This window comes from Aulostomus chinensis, chromosome 5 (assembly GCF_037954235.1).
Source record: "Aulostomus chinensis isolate RoL2024-O1b breed Wild chromosome 5, RoL_Achi_v1.0, whole genome shotgun sequence".
Taxonomy (NCBI): domain Eukaryota; kingdom Metazoa; phylum Chordata; class Actinopteri; order Syngnathiformes; family Aulostomidae; genus Aulostomus; species Aulostomus chinensis.
This window is the reverse complement of record NC_141324.1, coordinates 21277534-21299474: the sequence shown is the minus strand read 5'-3', so window position 1 is coordinate 21299474 and position 21941 is coordinate 21277534. Positions and strand designations below refer to the sequence as shown.

The 21941-nt window shown below is 41.7% G+C and overlaps 1 protein-coding gene across 1 annotated transcript; it reads left to right on the top strand.

Annotated features, from left to right (window-relative positions):
• Window positions 1–1054: 1054 nt before the first annotated feature.
• On the top strand, window positions 1055–20155 carry LOC147261710 (potassium voltage-gated channel subfamily B member 2-like). The gene is made up of 3 exons (XM_086203863.1): window positions 1055–1346; window positions 4353–5143; window positions 16914–20155. The coding sequence occupies exons 2-3, from the start codon at window positions 4559–4561 to the stop codon at window positions 18945–18947; spliced, it is 2619 nt and encodes an 872-aa protein (XP_086059989.1). The 5' UTR covers window positions 1055–1346; window positions 4353–4558; the 3' UTR covers window positions 18948–20155.
• The last annotated feature ends 1786 nt before the right edge of the window (window positions 20156–21941 follow it).

Genomic DNA, 21941 nt, shown 5'->3' with positions numbered 1-21941 from the left:
AAAGATAATTTCTTGATGTAATCATAGCATTTAATATTTAAGCCTGTTTAATAATTATTCCTTTTCTTTTCCAATTTGAATCTAGTGGGCCAAATTTGGCCCACATGCCCAGCTTTGGACAGCCAGACTTCTGCCAAAGAACAGACCTGATCAATTCTGTTTTTCACAAAAAAAAGAAAAAGTATTTGCACTCAGAAATGAGTGATAGATCTCTTTAATTTTATTACTGTATAAAAAAGTTCTTTTTAATGTGTTTTGTGTTTTATCTGGGTCAGGCTTTGGGGATTCAATCATGCTCAGTGTTTTCATTTGATTTTGATGCACGGCGGACTGAGCGGTAGTAGCTGATACAGCCCGTCTCTGCGCCATCTACTGGCCTTTCTCATAACTACATGTGCACTCCATGAGTGTCAGAGTTATAGGAAGCGGGTGGCTAAGCACCTCATACTAGTGACAAGGCGCCCTTGTCGCTGTTCTCTTGGCAGATGGACCTTAATGGATGTTACAGGTAACCCCCCCCCCCACACACACACACACACACACACACACCCCAGACTGAATACATGCCATATTAGTTGATCTTACGGGCTGAAGGGGTGAATTGCACACGCTTTTTTTTTTTTTTTTGCATAACGTGATTTAAAAAAGAAAAAGTGAGATTGACTTGGAAATTCCATGCTTTATTTTTTAATTTTCACATAAACTTCCAGTATATATATAGATATCTATATCTATATATATCTATATCTATATATCTATATCTATATATATCTATATCTATATATCTATATCTATATATCTATATCTATATATATCTATATCTATCTATCTATCTATATATATATATATATATACTGGAAGTTTATGTGAAAATATATATATCGATGACACATAAAGCGGACTACACAAATAATGTCCTGCTTCTCAACAGTGGAAAGAAGCTGTTGATCTGGAGCTGTCCTTGGTGCTGAACGCCACAATCCAATTAGCTCTCTCTCTCTCGCTCTCTCTCTCTCGCTCTCTCTCTCGCTCTCTCTCTCTCTCTCTCTCTCTCTCTATCCGTTTATTCCCTCTTCCTCGGGGCCGGTGTCTCTCCCGGCCAGCCGCTTCATACTTCAGCCGGTTTCTTCATGGCGCTCAGCGCCTCACACACACTCCCCAGGACTTCTCTTCTCCCGCAATGATCGAGTTTTCTGTTCTTCTCTCGCCAAAATGTGGATCTCTGGTGGTCTGTGTGCACTCGGAGGCTTCGTGAATCAGCGGCCGGAGGGGAGTTGAAGCAGCTGGGATAATTAACTGGTTGCTATGTTGGGACCTCCAGGAGGGCACAGAGTTTATCCACAGAGGTAGGCTCCTCCGGTCACTCAGCAATGTGAAGATTTTAAATGGTTTAAATTGAAATGAACTCTTCTGAAACAAACTGGTCGTTTTACCCCCCCCCCCCCGTTCTGACAGTTATCCAGCCGTTATCTACTTTGTACTCCCTAAACTTGGCGTAATCACGGGTTAAGCCGGAGTCTCCTTAATCTCTTGACAGCGAATTAGAAAAGAAACGCTCTCACTTCAGACTAATATGGGTTCTACATTCGAGTTTCTTGCCTGTCTTTGAATTTTGATTTACCTTTTATTTGAAGAAAACAGTCAGCTGTAATTACATTACAACTCGGAGAAAAGTTGGGACTGTGTGGAAAAAGGCTCATAAATAAGAAAGCAGACAAGTTATTTAATGCTTTGTCTTCTTCAGCATCATTCATTCCATTCAGGCTGGTTGCACTTTAGGACTCCAGGGGCCCTAATGGGATTAAATAATGAATAACAATGTGATCCGAAGCAGCTGATGTCAGCAGGTGATTGTAATCGTGATTTGGTACTACAGAGGAACGGCCTGAGGAGAGAGATGGGTGACATCAGTCAAAGGTGTAAAAATGCTGAAAGATAGGAAGGGAATCATATTTCACAGCGTGCTATACGTATGTTTCAAGGTTGAAGGAAGTAACCCTGGGCTGAATGAGACCTCTGGTGTCTCGGTGCATCAACTATTATTCATGTAAAAGAGAGTTAACCACTCTGGATTACATTAGCAAACATCGTCAAGAGCTAAAGTGCATTATTACATCCACAATTCAACTGCGCTGAAGTGTTCACACATCCATTGTGGATCATCGCACTGTGGAAATGTTATTTAATCTCCCAAGCAGCAGTATCAATGCATGTCAGCACCTCTGCTGAGGCTGTAACTTGCACTTGTGTCGAGTGTATATCAATACTGGAAAAAAACAAAAGTGCCCTGAGACTGTGTTGCTGCATAAGAGGAGGGTGCATGTGCTGGAAGTGACCAGTCTGAAACAGAAGAAGAAGAATGCAGCGGCACACTTGAGACCACCAGACCAGATTCCACCTGAAACACCTAATGATTCTGTGTTTGCAGTCCCCAAATGTTTATAAAGTGTTTAGTCCAAGATCGGCAGCATTGCTAAGTGCCCGTATTTTTCAAAATCAGTTTCAGGGATCAGAATTGGAGTTTTTATTTTGAAAAGCTGATCAAATTTCTGCCATGAAGCATCGGTATTTTTAAGGCAATACAGGTCAAAGTACTTCAAACTCTGCTTTTCAGTTACAGTCCTGACTTCTTCAGATTTAGGGATGTTCATTTGTGAGAAAATTATTTTAGCGTATGACAAATGGCAATCCAGCCGAGATATGAAATTCAATGATAAATTTTGTGAGATGAATTGATGACAAATGGGATATCTTTTGGAGATGAAGACCTGAATAAGACTTCCTTCTTAGTAGTGACGTAGCAGCTTGGATCCTGACGTAGCCGAGTGTCCTATGAGTGTCCCAAGAGAAGATAGACGGACTATATTTAACTCAGGCAGACTTGAGCAAGGGCAGACGAATCCTAATGCCACCACTGGGATTTGTGGAACTCCATTACACAATCAGATAAAGGTAGCGCAGTCAAAGGACTTCTAATGGCAACATAAGACCCACTAGAGAAGGGCTTCCAAGAAAAAAAAGGGCAATTTAGATTCCAGCTGCTCTCTTTAGGCCAGATCAAAATTCATTACACAAGAAAACCTGGCAAAAGTTTTTGTAGCAAGTGGTTTGATCGTGATTAGCAATCCATCTTTCTTTAAAAGAGCATTTCCAGTGGGGCTCCGGGGTTTAGAGATGCTGCCACCAGAATGTATCACACTGTAGTCAGACATGATGTGAGAGAGAGGTAATATTCTCGTTTTCTATTCTAGTGTGAAACTCAAGCTGTCGCGCTGATTCACTGTTTTACATTGCGACTGTTCAACTGTAATTATAGAACGTGCGTGTATGCGCGGATTCACGTCTGCAAAATATGACTGAGGTGGATTTTAAAGAGGAGGCCTGTGCCACCTTCCCTCAAGACAAAACGTGATTGGCTCAATGACTTCGGCTTTTGTTGGATTGTTATTCTTCTCCATTTTGAGCTGAGCTGTGAAGAGAGACGTTAAGTTGAGACGCTACGGGGGAAAATACGAGTTAATATATATTAATGTGCAAATTGAGCATGATTGTAAAAGTTATTTGCGCATTAATGTATATTTCCGAAACAAGAAAAACCTGGGGGGGAAAAAACAGGTTCTAACTTCTGTAGTATTTAGTAGAGTAAAAAGTTATAACAGAGGAGATTTAAAAAATATGTACACTTATATCTTTTTCTCACTCCATAAATTAGAAATTATCATTGAAAGTCATTTAAAACTCTATTTACATCACGTACGATTTTTTATAAATCAGACTGTAAACAAGGAATCTGCAAAAACCCTGTTTTTGTTTGTAAGATATGAAGAGGAGATTTCTGATGGTGAGAACTAAAAAAAGAAAAAAAGGAAATGGCTTCGTAAAACTCTTCCTCCAAACCAAGATGCAACCTGACCAGCCTTTTACTTTTCTTTGCCTAACTGCTTTATGGGGGCAGGTGGGGGTGGGGTTACTGGGTCAGACTCATCCCTGTTGGTTACCAATCAAGCCTTGATAGCGGGATTTAGATTCTCTCGGTTTCTCTGTTGAATAAAAAGATTTCTTTGTTTGTAAGATTAGAGAATGTGGATGTGTTACACAAAGAGGCCCAAAATTTGCAGGCTTTGCTTGTTTCGTGCTGATTTTGTTGATCATTTTCAGTGTTATAACCTGATTCTAGCAGCTCGTCCCTGTTAGCAAGTTCAAATTAGCCGCATTGAAATTCTCCACGACCTCTCACTCGTCACCCTCCTGTATGCTCTGTGCATCTGTTGCCCAGGTTTGAAATTAGATTTTGTTCTTTGTGGTCTGACCTTTAAAATATTTGTCGTCCTATTCTTGTTTGTTTTCTCCAGCCATGGATCGAAACCTCAGTTCCGTGATCTGAAGACAGCCAGGTGAGCTCGGTGGGCCCGAGCTTCATTCTGCCCACCAACCACCACCATCATCATCATACCGAGCAGCAAAAGCTCCACACACACACACACACGCGCACACACACACACAAACATACGCATCTTAGCACACACAAAGAAAGCAGCAGCACACACACAAAGCAAACATGACGGACAGAGTGGTCTACAATACACCCAAAAGCAATCCCCGGCCCCCAGTAGCCCCACTGCTCCCCCCTGAACCCATCGACATCATCCGCATCAAGGCCCGCTCCCGGAGGGTCAGACTCAATGTGGGTGGTCTCACACATGAAGTGTTATGGAGAACGCTGGACCGGCTGCCCCGAACCCGTCTGGGACAGCTCAGAGACTGCAACACGCATGAGTCACTGCTGGAGATCTGTGACGACTACAGCCTCTCTGAGAACGAGTACTTCTTTGACCGGCATCCCGTGGCCTTCTCCTCCATCCTCAACTTCTACAGAACTGGGAAGCTGCACATGATGGAGGAGATGTGTGCCCTGTCCTTCGGCCAGGAGCTGGACTATTGGGGCATCGATGAGATCTACCTGGAGTCCTGCTGCCAGGCGCGGTACCACCAGAAGAAGGAGCAGATGAACGAGGAGTTGAGGAGGGAGGCCGAGACGCTGAGGGACAAGGAAGTAGAGGAGGAGGACCAGGGATGCTGTCCTGACAAGAGGCAGCAGCTCTGGGATCTGCTGGAGAAACCCAGCTCATCTGTAGCCGCAAAGGTAACACCAGCAGCAAGCACACACACACACACACACACACACACACACACACACACTCACACGTATATACACATCTAGAAAAGGGAATTGTTCTGTAAAATAGACTTGAACTGTTAAATATCTACCGGCTCGGAGGACAAACTGAGGCTAACAGGTTTGTCATCAGAACTATTTCTTAATCTCAGGTTTATATTAGAGATTCTCACAGTGGGATGAGCACCATTGATCAGAGATTTAAAAAGTACAATTAAAAAAGTACAATTACAATCAACCTCCTCATCCATGAATACATTTTTATTTTTAGAAAATTTTCAAAATAACAAGAATATGACAATAAGTACGTTTTGAAAGACGGATCAGACCTATCAGTCATGGTGTGTCAGATATCGAGAGGACCCCTGGAGCACCTCCGCCTATGGAGGTCCCTGGAACTTCTTTACCCCGGGTGTAAGATGTGATTGTAGTCGAGGGTTTCACAGGGGATACGTGATGTCATACATACTGTTCATGTTCTCCGTCATGCGTGTATCTGCACACGTGAGGCGTTCCAGGCAGGTGGGCAGTGACTGGACATAAACAGGTTCTCTCTGTATCTGCAATAGAAAGTCCATCACCATGTGTGTGTGTTTGTGTGCGTGCGTGCATGCACGTGTTGGAATTTGTGTGAGAAATTGTTTTGCCTGGTTAACTGACTGTTTTATTGACCGTGGTAGACAGAGAGTAGATAGACGGCTACCAAAAACCTTAAAATCTTTAATTTGAAATGATTTGAGGAGAGGAGAGGAGAGGAGGGAAGAGGAGAGGAGAGAGAGGAAAGAAGAGAGAGGAGAAGGGAGGAGGGAGAGGAGTCTAAAAAGTAGAGAGCGAGGTAGATATCATTTATTGATTTCCTGTTTGCAGCCGAGTGGCTGGGCAGCTGTCAGGCCTGCTGCTCGGTCAGCAACAGCAGGAGATTCTGGTCAGCGTTGTTTTATACAAGGCCTCTGATGCTGGTACAGATTTGAATGCTTACAAGTGCAAGTACAAATACAAGTTTCGAGTCCAAGCTGAGACGGATGGATTTTAAAAGGACAGTTCACCCAAAAAGTGTTTTTAGTCCAATAAAGTCAGTTACATTTTTCAATGAAGTTGGCATGTCAAGGTATGGATTGTTAGATATATACATTTATAATGGGATTCATTTAAAAACAACAACAACAATGAAACACAACAATTTTTTAAAAAAATGATCCTTTACTCCAGATTTTCTAACATCAGCAAACAATCTTATCATCCATCCATCCATCCATCCATCCATTTTCTACTGCTTATCCTGTTAAGGGTTGCGGGGGGGGGGGGGGGGGGGGGGGCTGGAGCCTATCCCAGCAGCTTTCAGGCGAGAGGCAGGGTTCACCCTGGACAGGTCACCAGTCCATCGCAGGGCCAACACATAGAGACAGCAGTCTAATCCAACAATGCAATTTATTTAATTAAAAATAACAATAATTTCATAATAAGTACATGTGCGCCTCGTATCGTGATTATAAAAAATATGATTAATTGACCAGAATTTATCCAAACTATTTAAATAATAAACCTTACAGTGCATCATGCTGAAGCCTTTTAACAGCCTGAATTGTGAATAATTGTTTCAGCACTTTCCAAAAGTGAATGAAAGGCTCTGCTGTAGTGTCAGGCGAATAGATCTCAGTCACCTCTAAGTCTCCCATCAAGAGTTTATTGTAGATTTATTTTGCTTTCGTAAGACGTCTCTGTCAGTAGCTACTTCCTACAACTTTTCATGAGCATATTTTGAGTCGTATGCAGACATCAGACCGAAGCACAGATTCTCCAACTTAACCTATTTGAACATCTTATTTCCAGGCTTGTAAACTTTATTATTCTGAATTTCATTTCACGAACCACAGATTACACACCAGTCCAATCGTCGTCCTCTAAATACATTTGTGCCTTTCATATTTTTCTCGATAAACCCTGGTTTATACATACTTGATTAGTCTATAAATATAACAGCATTGGCCTTCAGAAGTCCATGTGACCATGTCAGAACTGTAGTGTCAGCAGGAGAGAAGCTGCTTAGGGCCTCTGCGCACTGACACCAGCCATGTGTCTCTCAGCTCAGGTCTTAACCAATAACGGAGCCTCTTCCTGGTGCAGCGTCCTGCTCAATGCAGCCGCCGCTGATTAGAGCCAACGTGTTACCTTGGAAACGTGCTGCTGACCAGAAACTCTTTCAGTGATGTAGATTTGTTTCAAATACTTCAGATGATCTGCGTAATCTACTTTTTTCCACGTGTTTCGTGAAATCCGCTCACACAAAATGAAAGATTAAGAGACAGGATTGTTATATTTCACTTTTTTTTGTCTCTACAGTTTATTGAATGATCCAACATTAATTTACACACAGCACAAGTCACGGCTACTCCTCTTTTTAGGGTCAATGTCGGAGCAGCGGAGACACAAACACACAGCTTAATCTCCCTCTGGGTTTTTATCAGGACTGTTGTTGCTGCAAATAGACAAACTGTTGGCAGGTAGGAAAGCCTGTCGTGTCCACCATCTGACCTGCAGGATGGACTTCAGACAGATAATAACTATTACGATTCAATCATAATCATCGTATCTATCTGTGGGACGAATCTTCTTTCAAACTTTGACAAAACATCAGTGAGCTCATTATGCTGTAAAGGAACATAGGAATACATTTAGATGACGTGTCATTAAATGTCTGTGTTTCAGGGAGCAATGTATATTAAAAAGTACATGTATATGCATATCCTGCTCCACCTTCCTGAAACTTTTGCCGTTTTGATTGTGTTATTTCATGTAATATTTATTCAGTAATTAAGCTGCTCAAGACTTCCAGGAGCCCTTCTAGTATTTCAGGGCTAATCTGAGAAGTACAACAACTCCAGAACTCACCAGTTTAAATACCACATTCCTATCCTTCTGCCGGTTATCGTTCACATCTGGGGTCATTTTTTAGGTGTGTTGTAAATTAGACGCCTCTTCCTCCAGCTTCCATCGTATTTCTCCCTTTTTTTTTTTTTACTCAATATGTCACCGCATTCCCGCATCTCTAAGCTTTTAAATCTGGAAACAATCCCCTGATAACCCCCCCTCCCCCTCCCACACACACACACACACACACACACACATACAGAACTTATATATCAGTAGTAAGCTCATTCAGTGGAACATCTTCGTTTAATTTGAACTCCAGTTTTTAAAATTCATTGTGAAATCCTGAGTGAAATTCAGAACACCAGGACAGCGAATGACTCATTGGCGTTGTTGTGAGTCAAGTGTCTCCCTCATCGCGGTGCAGGAGGTGTGTTTTCACAGGAAGAGGCAGTAGAAGCAGCTACTCACAGGTCAGTAGTAGACTGGCCCTCTGCCTATAAAGAGGAGCTGCAGAATGATGTGTATTCGCTAATGTACTTACTGTTGCTCTCCAGTACAGAACGCTTTAATTGAAATGAGAATGCTTTATCGCACCAGCAGGAGAGGGTGGTTCGCCATGAACAGCAAAGTTGCTCCTGCCAACTGTAATTCTTTTGTTGGCAAATGTCTTGAATGTCAGACTGCTCAGCTCAGTGTGTGTGTGTGTGTGTGGGGGGGGGGGGTTCCTCTGGCTGACAACAACAGATCTATCTGTTGCGCATGCATTACCTAGATGTTGGAGCAAAGTATAGGCACAATGGTTCACCTCAAATGACAAAACCCGCACCAGTGTAGCAGAAGTTGATGTTGTAGCCAAGAACGTACATAGAACCCCGTCTTTTTGATGTTGGTGCCAAACACATTGCAATGCGTGATACAGCAAACTTGTTCATTTTGTAGGAGCCAGCACGCTGCGTCTGAGTCACCTGACCCTGGTGGTGCGTCTGAATGTCCTTTTCTCAGATTGAATAAAGACAGCAATTAGTAATCACAACTGACTATTGTGTTTGTTCTGAGGAACACGAGGCCCCCGTAGTGATGACAGTGTGCTCTTGCTCCAGCAGTGCTTGGTGATATCAAGCTGGTGGGCCGGATCCTCTCAGAGCTGCAGTCAGTGGTCTGAGTCACTTTGACAATAGCTGCCAATTTTTCCCCCTGTGTCTTTTTAGCAGCATCCCTCCACCTGCAGCACACATCCCCTGTACGGTGAACTCCAGTACAGCGGTTATTGCGTTGGTCATGTTCTCCTTTGAGATACAGTCTTGATTTGGCGATGGCAGAAGATCGGAGGTTAAAATGCTTCATTTTCACCAACGTTCACTGTCACTTGGCCTTTGCCGGTGATGTGGAGTTGCATGATAATGAGAGAAAACTAAAACTCCATGAAGATGCGACAACAGTTGTTTGCTGCTTCTTTATTTTCATTTCATACAAACCGTAGACATCTCAGAGAGGAGCTCAGCCTACACTGATTGAATATGTACCTTTTTTTATGAAAAAAATTGTAATTGTAATTGTGATGTAATTTTCCATCCTTCTATTCTGATATTTAAGTTTATTTTGGGAATCGTGTAAACGTGGATCTGAATTACACAAGTTCCAACAGACAAATGGGTGACCCAGTCCAAACCATCCTTAGGGTTTGACTTTTTTTGTCACATAAAAGAGTAGGACACACTATCAATTTGTATTCTTTCTTTTCGGTATATCAATCTACAATATAACATTTTTTTAAATAGCTATAACTTTCTTTGATTCAAACTGCCTGGAAGTCGTTGGGTGTAAAAGGTGGTCAGCCACAGCCTCTATGAGGAGCTGAGCAGAATCTGCTGCTCCAGCGCAGTGAACTCCTTTGGTGCCACAGTCATTCATGTTCCCGGGCCACCTTCTCCACTCAGTGATTTCTACTTTAATCGTTTTATGACTTCACGCCAAAAATGTTTCTTTTTCTGGCTCCGCTGCTTGATTGCGTTTTTCATTCAGATCATTATTTGCGCTGTTTTTTTTGTTTTTGTTTTTTTTGTTTAGCTGAAACTGTTGTTGGCTCTTTTTTTTCATATTGTACTTTGATGTAAAGTTCCTTGTCGGCTTGAGAATGAGCATGTGACTGGTTTAGAGTCAGCTACCTGGTAGCATATACAATTCTCTCTTTGTTCATTTTGACAAGTCTTTAGAAATATGGCTGCAAAGAAAAAGTGGAGTAGCACTTGTGGATTGAAGTTTCTAGGATAAATCAATCTTACATATCAGACATTATCCCTGCAAATTTGATAAAAAAAAAATGCAGAGTAGAGTCTTGATTCTTGATTTTGACTGCACTATTTGGCTCTTGCTTTAGCGGCTTTAGCAGCAATGAAAAGACTTCCTTGGTGGTGGTAAAAATGTCTCAGTGACACACAACAGATATATATGTATGTTTTTTTGTGTGTGTGGGGGGGGGGGGGTTAAACCACAGTGAAGCAGCTTCCATTCTGGTCTTGTGGTGGCATTGCAGCGATGAGCCTGCTAGCCTGCTGCTCTAATAACACACCATGTTTAGCTAATTACCAGACTGTTTAAGACCAGTCAGATTCTTCTCTTTGGAGTAATTACTGTAATTCTGACTCTTTTCTCTTCTCCCTCTCTCTTTGTGTATGCATGCGTGTGTGTGTGTGTGTGTGTGTGTGTGTGTGTGTGTGTGTGTGTGTGTGTGTGTGTGTGTGTGCGCGCGTGCGTATGTGTGGATGTGGGTGTATATATATATATATATATATATATATATATTCACTCTCCAATAGTACCATGGTGCATATGAGGACACTACTAACAAGCACAGCACCAGGCCAAATATTATAAAGATGGAGCATGTTTCAAAAAGAGAATGAGGAAATAACAGCAGTGGCACCTTTTTTTTTATAATTAGTTCCTGTTTATTGGACCGTTGCCTACCTCAATCATCTGCCTTCGCTCCCAGGTGGGCATTTGTAATTGAATGGACCTTGATGACTTCCTTCCTCCCACATCTGTATCTTTGCTGAGCTGCCTGCTATTCTGTTACCTCCTCTGTAGTCTGCTGTCAAGACGCCTTCGTGAACTCTGACCTTTCCTCTTGTGAGACCCCTCCCTTGTGAGTGCGTTCCCTGAGTGCGTGGTAGATGTTCTGCTGCTAGTGCTGCTGCTGCTGCTGCTGCTGCTGGTTCCAAGATCAATATGGGTCAACAATGAGCGGGAGGAGGCTATAAAATGTAGAGAAATCACTGGTGAGATGAAAATGAGTTCTCCTATCAATGAGCCACAAAGAGCAGAGAAAGTGACGAGACAAACTGCTGAACAAGGCTGTGGTTAACACATGACACTGGAGGGAAGCTCAAACAAAGACAGGAAGTTGTAAAAAACATGGAGTAATGAAACACAAGGTAACACTTTCAAAATACAAGAAAGAACCCCAAAATCCCCGAACAGAAACAGGTCCAGGCAGGGACTATTTTAATGTTGGTTCACATTTTTCCATCATAGTTACAATAATAATCATTCCATTAATTCATTTCACTATTAAGACCCAGAAATATGGTCCTAATGTAAACTCTCAGAGGACGAAGAGTTAGTATATGTGTACATCTTAAATATCCAGCCGTTTTCTATACTGCTTATCTGTTAAAGGTCACAGGGGGTGGGGGGGTGGAGCCTATCCCAGCTGACATTGGGCGAGAGGCAGGCTCACCCTGGATGGGTCGAGCTTAAATATCATGTAATTCATTTTATTCTTGTTTATCTTTTTTTTTTTTAAACTTCCAAAATCGTAACATTATTGCTAAACTTGACGATTGTCTTATTTTATTCTTAATTTGTAATCATTCCCATCTTCTTCTGCTATTCTCAGTGGACTGGCACTTTTTAATTTTAAGCCTCTTGCTAATGTTTTAATTTATCCGTATCAACACAGTTGGTGTGGCTGCATGTGACTGGAATACATGAATAAAGATTGGCTTGATCGGATAATTAACAGATACATTCTTGACTGTCAGAATGACTTAAAAAAAAAAAAACAAGTCTTTATAAATAAACTTGTCGACCAGATTCTGCATCTGTAGTTCCAGGAATACCTCCACATATTGATCAGGGCTTGGGTTTCTCTGCCCTGTCACTTCATCCTTTCTCTTTTCTCTCGTTCCGTCTTTTTCCTTCTCTGTCAGTTTCTCTCTGGTTTCCTTCTGTCTGACATCTCTTCTTACTCTTCCTCTTCTGAGAGTCATCAGAGGTATCAGATGATGATGATGATGATGATGATTATGATGATGATGAGGAGGAGGAGGAGGAGGAGAACTCAAATAAACAGAAACATACCAGTTAAAACAACTGACAGTTCATTTTTGGACTCTTGAGGTTGATTCATGTTTTTTTTTAGTCTCTCTTTACTGTACATGTGGTGCAGAAGGAGCACACATTTCATTATTGCGCATAGACGAGACCTTACTTAGAACAGAACGAGTGAGGACATGGAGAGAGACAACTCTCTAGAGAATGTAGCTGTTTCTATAGTAGCCATCTAGAAGGGGCTCTGTCCCCTTTATATTTATCTTTTTAAGCAAAAAAAGTTGATGACATTATTATTCATGAGTAAAACTCTATAATCCACCAAATACACTGAATGCTATGATGCTGAATCAAAGTATCTTTCAGCATGTCACCAGAATATATATTGGCACAGTTGATATATGTGTGTGTGTATGTGTGTGTGTATGTGTGTGTATATGTGTGTGTATATATATATATATATATATATATATATATATATATATACACATACATACACACACACGTATATACATATATATATATATGATACATGAATAAAAAATTACTTTTTCAAATTCACAATGTTTACCTGTATTAATTAATGAAAATGGAAAAATCTAAGTATCCTACAGAGTTGTTGTAGATGTGTGATATCAAGAAGCAAAACTTTTACACACCTTAAATCAACAGGTGTGTAATCAGGCCGACTGAATTTGAGGGGAAAAATTAACTTCCACACACTTCTGCACTTACAGAAAGAATTTATTGAGGCAGCATTCCAACACTGAGATCTTCTTCGGGTCATTCTTTTTGACAACAGTTAATATCAACATCAGTTGATGTTTAAAATCGGACAAAATCAGTTGTGATATCGGCATATCAGATATTGTTATAGAACCCAGCAACATGCACCTCTAACATGTTTGCATGCCAGCAGCATTCTAGAATTGCAGTATTGTTGTGGCTATGAGCTAATTTACCTGCTCTACACACGAATGAATATTGAATATCGACTCACTCCGTACATGTATAGGTTGTATGCAGGTTTATGTTGCTGTATGTACAGTATGCATACACACCGAAACCCACTCAAGCGCGCACAAGTTTGTGTCTGCAAGTGTAGTAATGGTAGAGACAAATGAAGTAATAATACTAAAAGTTATAATAGAGGTGGATGCATTAAAAGACTTCTGGAGGCATCATTGACTCTATTAACAGAGGTAATTTGTAGGTTTTGTAGCTGATACATTGAATTGACTCTCCTGATCAACGTTTTTGTTGAAGTGGTTTGAAGTAGCAGTTGCAGTATACTGAGATGTTGTGGTCATTTTAGTCAAAATAGACTGCATCATAGTGATGTGGAATTAATGGAGAAGTGCACTGGAACTTGTGACTTCAATGTATCATAATCTGACAAAGTACCTTGTAGGTGTCAGAGCAGAAAGAAGCCGTGTGTGATGAGTCATGTATTCTGCCGTGTGGCCCCTGAGTCTATTGCCCGTATCAGAGTGTGCTTTTCCCTCCAACAATCCTATTACGTCTAAGCAGTGTTGACATACCAATGATAATGCCATCTACAGTGACATCAGTATCTCCACTGACTCAAAATTAGGACAGAAGTCTCAGTGAAGTCGATGTCATCATATTCCCGTTATAACCACGAGTTCATATCATGTGTTTAACCTGTCAAGCACCAGAGTTTCAGTCAGACGCACAAAGAAAAGTTCACAGTTGATTTTAATTCATGATCACAAAGAGCTTTTACCTGCGTGTGAAGAGCTGTAGTGCTGCCACTACAAGTTTTTCTACTGAATTGCGCTTTTCTTTGACAGTGACTTCCTGTAATGCAAACTCAAAGTGGTATCGATCGGGTGAATCCTAAAAGTCAAAGGCTCTTTTACTGCCCAGCTCCTAAAGCAGCTTGTGTGTTCCTGGTACTACTTTAAATCTGCCATGGGTGCCAATGCCACAGCATTTGGCTGCCATTAAGCCATTAAGGCGCTGCAGTTTGGACGTACTCTTTCGCATTTGTCCTCTCTTCTCTCCTCTACATGCTCTCTGGCTTGTCTTCCTGTTTCTCTCCCTTTTGGTTTTCTTGCTGCAGTTCTGTCCAAAAACTGTGTTCTTTTTCAGAGGAAATAATTAAGCCACTTAATCTGAATGAGGATTATTAAGCAGTAGAAATACTGCACACAGTGTAATGCTGTAATACTCAGCGCCCTTTAACTCTGATAGACCAGACAGTCACTCATGCAGTAGAAGCTGGGACAGTCCTTCATCACATGATGTCACAGTTATCTTCATAAAATGAAGATAAAAAACAAAGCTGTAGATATGTAAATAATTTCTTTGTTAACAAGGAACTTGGCATAATTCTTCTCAGCTGTAGTTCTACCCAGCTGTCTTTTTACAGTATTCAAAGGCATCAATAATGTAACACTCTGAAAAGGGTGCCTTCTCACTGTGGACAGGCTAATAAAACCAACGCACATTTTATTGCTTACTCTTAATTCACTCTTTAGGTTCTTCCTCCTGCACCGCATATTCATTGTTTGTACAAAACCGTTAAAGTATTACATGTTTTGGCTGTGCAAAGTTTTTTTCTCTGTGGGGCAATTTGTTAGCAGCAGTCGCTCAATCAATCCCTGATACAGCCATTCTCAGTTTCTCAGTACTAAACTCAATGACCTACTCTTCCACTTGATGCACCAACAGGCCCCATCGTCTCTGTTTCCTGTCCGTCACTGGCTCAGTCTGACCTTCTTCTTTTTTTTTTTTCTTGTCTGGAGGTGTACAATTATTGCTTGATTCTTCCTGTTGGGGGAGGAAAGAATGAGTAACCACTTCTAACATCTCTATCCTTTCTATAGATAGCAACACAATCCTATTACAATTATCCTGAAATGTCCTAGCAAGGGCTGCAGAGGAAAGACTCAGACGGCACATGCTAATGCTCCCACACTCAACCCGGACACAGGTTCACTTACATCTCTGTGAACCTTCATTGTGGAGGGTAATGTTAAATCCTCAAATTCATTTTGGTTACTTTTTAATTTAGTTTATCTTTTAGTTTATTATCTCCCATTAGAAAGGGCTGGACTGCATTTAACACAATTAAAAATGGCCATCAATCACAAAGAGGGGTATCATTTCATACAAAGAAGCCATTAGACCAGGGGTGGGCAATCATGTGCCATGGAGAGCCGTGTGTATGCAGGTTGTCCTTCCAACCAAACACTTTAACAGGTGATTCCACTGATTAACACACCTTCAGCCACAGAAGAGTGTTAATTAGTGGAATCACCTGTTAAAGTGTTTGGTTGGAAGGAAAACCTGCATACACACGGCCCTCCATGGCACACGATTGCCCTCCCCTGCATTGGACTGAACAGGGAAAAGGAAGAAGGACTGAAAATGTCAGAGTCAATCATTATACACAGGATATTTGGAGCTCAAGAACCACACACAAGCTCATAGGTCCTAAAATCTTTCTATAACTCAGATACTTGAAATTACGCAGATCGACTTCATCACTTAATATAATAACTTCTTCTTTAGTTTATAAAACTTTTTAACCAAATGCCATACACTAAAAAATTCACAGAATATTCTTCCTTGGGTGTAGCGCTCCTGCAGTTACAAAGGCTTCTCCAGACAGATATCCATCATGTTGAAGTCTTTGTTGGTGTCGTTTTGCAACTGCCTCTACAATTTTGAGTCAATCATCATGAAAAGTCATGCATACCTACAGTGTTGAAGTGAATTATGTTATCATGTTTGAGAAAAAAAATATTTTCCTATTTTTCATTCTACCGTTGGCTGTTAGATTTGTACGGATGTGAAATTGTGTGCTGATTTACTTAATCAAACACAGCAGATATGATCAGACTTCTGCAGCAACAAAAATGACTTGTCAGTCAGTCTGATGGGGGCACATCTGCAGGAGCACATAAATGTTTTTGCTCTGTAATCAGTATCTGCTTGAGCAGGCACACTGAATAAGTATTCAGAACAAAAACAGCCTTTCACATTTATCCAGAATCTTCTTACAGCTTGACAGAGCCACAATGACGATGATGAAGGTGCACGTAGATGCCAGTCATCCCACAACCATGCCAACACATATCAGGGTCAAGAGGACATGGATAAACCGCGGATATGTAGATGTTTGACCATGATTAAAGGGTTTTTCATGTGCTTGTCATAATTAGGGTGATAATACCAGGAAACCAGGGTAACATGATCATTATTTTCAGACATTATCTTCTGCTCATCTCCGACCACCTGCATCAGTGCGATTATCTTGCACACCCAGGATATTCAATATAAAATGTGGTTCGGACTGTAATGTGTTGTCTTTACATAAAAAGCATGCCGGCTTTGATTTGTATGTGTTGTCGAAATAATAGTCACCATTTCAAAAATTGGAGCTGACAAACACTTAATGTTAGAAATGCACATCGCAGTCTTCTTGAGTTTGTAAACTGGAGAACCACATCCCAAAATGTTCTCAGCTAGTTCAATAACCCACAATCTTTCCTTTGTCTTGCAGATCCTGGCTATGATCTCCATCCTGTTCATCATTATTTCCACCATCTCATTGTCACTCAACACTCTGCCGGAGCTGCAGGTTGTGGATGAATTCGGCCAGTTCAATGACAACCCCAGTTTAGCCCATGTAGAAGCTGTCTGCATTGCCTGGTTCACCATGGAGTACATACTGCGCCTGTTGTCAGCACCCAACAAGTGGAATTTCATCAAAGCACCACTCAACATCATTGATTTGTTGGCTATACTGCCTTACTATGTAACTCTCTGCCTCACAGAATCAAACAAGAATGTGATGCAGTTCCAAAACGTGCGCCGTGTGGTCCAAATATTCAGAATAATGAGGATCTTGAGAATCCTGAAGCTGGCCAGGCACTCAACAGGACTTCAGTCTTTGGGCTTCACTTTGCGAAGGAGCTATAATGAGTTGGGTCTGCTGATCCTTTTCCTTGCCATGGGCATTATGATATTTTCTAGCTTGGTCTTCTTTGCTGAGAAGGATGAGGACGCCACCAAATTCACCAGTATTCCTGCCTCCTTCTGGTGGGCGACTATCACTATGACCACTGTTGGATATGGAGACATCTACCCTCAAACGCTATTGGGGAAGATTGTTGGAGGGCTCTGTTGCATAGCTGGTGTATTAGTGATTGCCCTACCCATCCCAATCATTGTCAACAACTTCTCTGAGTTCTATCGAGAGCAGAAGAGGCAGGAGAAGGCCATCAAGAGGAGAGAAGCTCTTGAGAGGGCCAAGCGAAGTGGTAGCATTATTTCTATCAACCTAAAAGATGCTTTTGCTCGTAGTATGGAACTCACAGATGTACTTGTTGAAAAGCGAGAGGACAGTAAGTGTCCTGTGGACAACCACATGTCGCCCAGCCGCTGGAGCTACCACAAGCACTATTCTAACGCAGAGGTGAGTAGCCCAGGTCGGTCTCAACATTCTCATTACCAGGAAGTGGCTCAACTGGGCTCACCTGCACGGCTCAAGCCCTCAGCCAACAAAACCAGCCCTCAACACCTCAGTGTAAGGCAGCTGGAAGATTCTTACAAAAAGACAGAGACCATCCAGGAGCATCAGGAGAGCAATATAGAGGAGATGGAGATGAAAGCGCTCACCTCCAGCCCCACCAAATTAATGTCAGCTGAAACCAGCATTGGCAGGAAATTCTCTGACATGGCTGAGGATTTCTCAGGAGAAAAAGGAGAGAGAAGTTCTGTGCTTCCCAGTGTTGGAGAGGGTCAGACTGGAGCTAGACACCCACGTATCCCCCCTCCTTTGGATCTAAGTCAGATCAGTGCCATGGAGGTGAACAAGGGCCCTGACAGCATCCAGCCGGCAACCATCATCAAAGAGGGTCTGTATGAGTTTGTATCCAGCCCCAGAGGAAGTAAGGTTGGGGATACGGGTTCAGCCCGGCAGACCATGGAAAGCCTTGGTGTGACCCATGACAGCATCTGCAGCTCCGTGAGGGATTACAGCAGCCCTCAAAAGACAAGAGCCCTTAAGGTTGGCCTCATTGGGTCCAAAGAAGATGTTCTCATGGCGGTAATGACACCTGTAGCGACCCCAGCTTCTGCTGGCTCAGCCAAGCTTGCACAGCTACTATCTGATGATGTGGTTCCCAGGTTTCCTCCATCTCCCAGCTCTGCAACACAAGAAGCTAAATCTACATTGGCACTCCTACAATCTCCGTCCCTGTCCCGGCAATCTGTCAGTCCAAGCAACTCACAGGGGGAAGGTGAGGGCTCAGCAGCCAAGAGCTTAGAAGGTGAAGGGCAGCTCAGTGGCTTAAGCCACCGGGGGAAGAATCACATGGAGAGGTCTGCTGTCGGCTCAAGCACCAGTGCTAGCCCACTGTCAGCTAAGGCCAGCCCTCTCAACTGCACTCAGGAACTAGTAATGATGGAGGGAGGGGAGGAGGGAGGAGGGGGAGCAGGAGGAGGAGAAGGAGCAACACAGAGTGGGGAGACACAAGAAAACCACATTGTTTTTGATGGAAGTCTGACACCGCCCTGTGAAACTAGCATGTGAGCCCAACAGCAGGGTTTGGTGCACAGAGAGAGACTCTGAGCGGAGGGGTTGAGATCGTATGTACAATGGATGATGGCAACAACCAAGAAAAATCCCAGCAACTATAACATACTGTTGGCAATGACAGTCAGAATGTACAATAGACTTTCAACAACAACAACAACAAAACAACTAAACAGTTGTTGCAGTTTTTCTGGAGGGATGTGCTTGTCCTTTCCCACTAGAATCTTGGATTTCCTTAACACGCACTGCTGCCCATTAACAGACGTCTCTCCCTCTGGCTTTATTACTGGAAATGAGAGAAGTCAGAAGCACATGCCTACTGTCAGTCTGAAAGAGGCTGTCGCATGGCTGTGTTCTGATTCTTTGAAAACCAGACTGATACATGCTGCAAAGTTAAAAACGGTGACAATGGATTAATCCTTTTTGTCACAAAGGGCTCAAACGTGAGCATAAACAAAGCCTTGTGTGAATGAGAATATTTACGACTCTCGTGAGGAGTCTTGGTGTACAGTTATTAGTATTATTCACAGTTTCCTACTGCTTGCTATTTAGGTCTATTTGTTACAATGGACTAATGATAACCAAGGACATAAAGAACGTGGAGGAAAAGGATATTTTTCTAATTGCCTACACAACTTTCTTTTACAAGACTTGAAGAAAACCAAACCACACGTAGTCATTCTGCTGCACTATGGCTCTTGCTTATTCATCAGTTTCTCACTTGAGGTATTATGTTCTTGAAATGGACCCCAGATCAAACACAAGCACATGACCCAGGAAAAAAGTCTCTCCGTTATCACCTCCTCGGACACGAATAGCATCATAAAACCCAAGAGGACTATGACGCTGGCTGTATCCTGAACACTGATATTTCTATTTTCTTCTGGGTTTCAAAAATGTATGTTCTGTTGTATGCATGTTTATGTTTGCTTGTTTTTACCCCCACCCACCTTTTTTTCCTCGCTACAATACCGGAAAGAAAAGGAGATTCTTAAAGGTGAAAAGGGAATAGAAATATGCAAGCCATTGCATTTCCTGTCAGACCACTGTTTGCATCCACTCCTTTAAAAAGTATCAGCCTAGAAAACCACAAAATATTCACATAGAAAGAAGAGACGGTGATTTTTAAAAATATACTAAGCTCAGAGGCTCCTCCTTCAGGGTCTGTGTTTCTGTTAAATATGTCGGCAGGTTGTTTTTTTTTTTATCAGAAAAATCTTCCAAATGGACCCTCAGAATCACAGGACGACTATATAATGGTGTTTTCAGGCAACGTTTTTGGTCTCTATGAGACTATAGTTTCTTATTAATTGAAGATTAATGATATAAAAATTCTCTTTATCTCAACTTGGGTCTATTTTTTGTAATAACTTTTACCTAATTTTAGAGCACAAATCTGTCATAACGTGACGTCACTACAAGGTGTGATGCATCAAGAAACAACAAGCAGTTTGAGCACTGAAACCAAAAATGATCTGAATCATGTTACAGTTTACAGACCCCCTGCTGCGGTCAGCCAAGAACCTCCTCCCCCAACAGGGTGTTCGTAATGGGGGAGAAGATTAAGCAATTTATTTTTATTCAGAGTGAAACACTCATTCACGTACATGAGATGGCCAAGTGGGGACAGGGTCTGCTCAAGCTCTCTTCCCTTATTTGCTAGCTCTGCCTCTCAGACAGCTTTTGTTTCCTGCCCTACTAAAATTATTCTAATAATAGCCAACAGAAAGGATCCTAAGTAACAAACTGGAACAATATTTTGAGGGAGGAGGTGCAGGTTCACCTTACCGATTCAGCCTTGCAAAGGCTAGAGCTTGAAATCTGATGAAAGAAGTCTCTAAATTCATTACGTAAGTATTTTTTTATTGTAATCTAAGAGAGTGGAGGGACGTTTTCTTTTCTTTTCATTTAAAAGAGGATAAAGTAAGTTAAGAGTGCCCCCTGCAGGAATGCTCGGGGTATGTCAATGACAGCATGTGATGCCTGTGAAGCACTCTGTGTAATCTCTGATGGAAATATTTGTATTAGTATTCAGTTTTGCGTTCATTGTAATGCATGGCTGACACATTCATACGCACATTTAACTGAGTGCAGACTGTTGAGATGTCCAGTGAAGTATACAGACCCGCTCCCTCTTGTTTGGCCAGTCTTTTTTGTGTGTGTGTGTGTGTGTGTGTGTGTGTGTGTGTGTGTGTGTGTGTGTGTGTGTGTTTGTGTGCATTTAAACAGATATATGTTTTTATAAGAGGTACATGGAGCTGTGTGTTGTTGTTGTTAACATCTAAGAATATTCCAAAAATGGGTGCCTTTTCATAAATAGTCCATTTATGAGAAGGTGGGGGGGAGGGGGGAAACCTGTACAAAACAGCCAGCCACAATTTTTTTTTGTTCTTTATCTTGGTTTTTTTTCCTTGTTTAGTGAAGGTAATATGTTAATATGCAAATCATCAGGTTTTGCATCACGTTAAAGCTTTGTGTTGGTCTTTCATCAAGTTCATTGTCATTCACTGACAGTAGTTTTCATGCAACATCGCCTACAGTTTTAACCTCACTGTGCCGCATTGTCATTATTTTCGTCAGCAAATGAAACTTTTTGTGGAAAGCATTGGCTTCAGTAACGTTTAGTGGTAAATTCAGCTTTGGTCACTTGCTGAACTGCAGTGCTGTATCAGACTAGTAGGAGTCGAGTAGCAAAGAAAGTTGCCACCGCAGCATGTGAAAAATGATCACAAACCAATCAGTATCATCTTCCAGGAAGTTTAAAGACAGAGTGGGAGGAAATTGCAAAAAATAAATAAATAAATTACACGTATCTCTGAGCCTTGAGCAGGTCAGACACGGCTGTGATGGGTTTAAAATATTCTTAGGCGAGTATTAATTCCAGGCAAATGTATTCGTGAAAGCATAAGGAAATTTTAAGACAAAAAACACCACATTGTTTGCCTGTTATGTAGGCAAAGTGGTATGCAGATTGTAGCTTACCTCAACAAG